Genomic DNA, 2,632 nt, shown 5'->3' with positions numbered 1-2,632 from the left:
TTCGTTTTCTCTGTAAGGAAGTCTGAAGGAAGGGGCAGATTCTTTTCGGCTGCGTAGTTTCAAATTCTAGCGCACTTGAGCTGGTTTCTCCATTCTTACCTACCCCACCTTTAAATGAATTAATTTTTGGTTTCTCATATTAGATTTATTTTTAGGTAAATGTATGGCTTCAAGGATTTGATTCGGTTTGATTACTAACAGTAAAGAAATAAGGATGCGTGCTGTGTTCAGAAAACATATAAGGGGTATGTTAGGGTCCATCTATCTAAATCTATATATGTGATGTATTGCATTTAATATGACTTTAGATAACAATATTAGGAATCTGAGCAAAAAGAAGGAGATATTTGCAGTCAATGTCCGGGGCAAATGACTTAACAAATCCCTGTGGGGAGTTCCTTTCTCCACAAAAGTCTGAAGGTAGCCGGACTAGTTTTGCAGCTTTTTATCAAACTAGATCAAAGATTATACACAGATGTATGTAAGAGGAACCCAGTGCGATGTGACAGCAACTTTACCTTGACGTATTCCACTGAATTGCTGAGTTTGAGTGTCCATTTCTTGTACTCCTCCACTTTCTTTTCAAAAATCTGGACTTTGAAGCTCAGCTCCTTCTGCAGGGTGGAAAGCAGAACATCAGATAACCAAAAGAAGACATCATTGTTATTGAATCGGCAAAGCAACATATTAGCATGAGCATGCAGTTTATTACAAGTATATCTTATTATTCAAATCATCAGTGAAAAAATGTCATGAGGGGAATACCACACAAAGCTTAATGGAAAAAAAATCCTTTTGTGTTTTTCAAGTAGACGTATTGTTGGATGTTTGAATTCAAACTACTTGGGCACCGTTGAACTTTAAGTTTATGTTGATGCCTATGCTTTTGTACTTTTTACTTGAGTAACATTTTGAGTGCAGGAAATTGACTTGTAACAGAGTATTCCTACACTCTGGTACTTCTACTTTTACTCAAGATCTGAGTACTTCTTGCACCTCTGTCAGGCCCACATATAGAAGCTGCCGTATCTCTCTAATGTGCTTCTGGTGATCTCTGTACTTTTCCTTGCAGGTTTGAAACTAAGTACTATCAAAGAATAATGTTACCTTCAGAGCCCAAAACACCTATATTGATAACTTCTGAGAGTACTTTACCTTACATATCGGAGCCCCATCTTTGAGTGAGTGGAGCTTGTGTGTGTTGTGCAAGGCCAAACAGTCCACACACAGCGGCTCCTCGTCCTTCTCGCAGTACAGATCCAGAGCCTTCAGGTGCAGGTTGCAGACCTCCTCATTGGGACGCTTCCGGGTCGGCATCCAATTGGACTGATTGAGGAAAGTCTCGCACGTACCGTTGAGCGCGCGGTTGGCGATGGCCTGCGATTCCTCAAACAAGGTTCTGCACACGGGACACTTCTTGTTCACCTTCACAATGTTCTGCACACACTCCCGACAGAAGCTGTGGGTGCAGGGCAGTAGCAGGGGGTCCCGGAAGATGCCCCGACACACGGGGCAGGTCAGGTCCTGCCGCAGGGGTTGAGCCTCCTCCGGCATGTCTTCGTCAATACACTCAGCCATGGCTCCAACACTTACTTTCGAATTCGAGAAACGCCCAAACTTAGGATTATACACAGAAAAATACGCAGTGGCCGGATATGTGATGTGTTAAGTCTTCAACAGTTAGCTTACGCTCAGATAAGATAATAAAAAGTAGTATGTGGCAGTTTTAGGAAGCATAAAACTCCTCAAACTGCTCTCGCACTGAATTCGAGTTAGTTCTGTGCCACTCTGACTCATTTCCGTGTTTCTGTGACAGACTGCAAACCTGACTTGGGATAAAACACTGCTCTCTAGCGGACCTGGAGGATTTTACATAGCTTTTTTATCCGTTCTCTCTGTGGAGGTCTGCACATCTGCAAGAGCATATCTACAATAAGTAGGGAGAAAAGTCAGTGTGCAACTTTATGAAATATGCTGTTGTCATACGTTAGAAAAAAATTCGGTAGTAAATGTATCTCAATGATCACATGTGTACAAATATCAAGATGCCCATTTGTTATGTAATGCATTTATTATATAGATTTGATGTGATTGTGTTGATATTTGCATGTTATATATGGATTGTCATCCGTCAAATTTAATTTCCTCTTCCAATTCAAGCATTACAGGGGTCTGATATGTCATGCTAATAAAGCTTAATGGACTTTGAATCACTTTCTGTTGTTGTAATGCAAATATATATACAATTACATTACATTACATTGCATTTAGCTGACGCTTTTATCCAAATACAAAAGCGTAGACAGCTGAATTAGAGACAATACTCTCCTAAACATTAACATTATGCAATTACAAATATACCATGAAAGCACACAAACACAGATTGTCATCACAGGATATGCCTTCTATTTATTTTGCACTTTATTCAGCTGTTTTACTAAACTTGATTAACCCATGAACCTAACTCAATTCAATCTTATTTCAGGAATAACGAATTTCATACCCTACTAATCTCATATAGGCCTATCTCTCTTCTTCTGACTTTCATGACATTTGGCACATGTTTTTCATGAGGTTTTAAACACTTCTCCTTAATATAAAAAGGGTCAACCTCTCAGAAGAGCAGACTGTA

At 39.7% G+C, this 2,632-nt stretch overlaps 1 protein-coding gene across 1 annotated transcript in view; it reads right to left on the bottom strand.

Annotated features, from left to right (window-relative positions):
• Positions 1-1,814, bottom strand: part of trim35-28 (tripartite motif containing 35-28) — a 5,193-nt gene extending 3,379 nt beyond the window's left edge. Inside the window, exons 1-2 of the mRNA XM_010791585.1 lie at positions 1,156-1,814; positions 519-614 (exon numbers count right to left, since the gene is read on the bottom strand). Coding sequence (XP_010789887.1) covers positions 519-614; positions 1,156-1,578 — 519 coding nt within the window. The 5' untranslated portion in view covers positions 1,579-1,814. The remainder of the gene's footprint in view (positions 1-518; positions 615-1,155) is intronic.
• Positions 1,815-2,632: the final 818 nt, after the last annotated feature.

The sequence above is a fragment of the Notothenia coriiceps genome, unplaced genomic scaffold (assembly GCF_000735185.1).
Source record: "Notothenia coriiceps isolate Sejong01 unplaced genomic scaffold, NC01 NC01_scaffold00035494, whole genome shotgun sequence".
Classification (NCBI taxonomy): domain Eukaryota; kingdom Metazoa; phylum Chordata; class Actinopteri; order Perciformes; family Nototheniidae; genus Notothenia; species Notothenia coriiceps.
The sequence above is the reverse complement of the archived record's forward strand: the minus strand, read 5'-3'. Positions and strand labels throughout refer to the sequence as shown.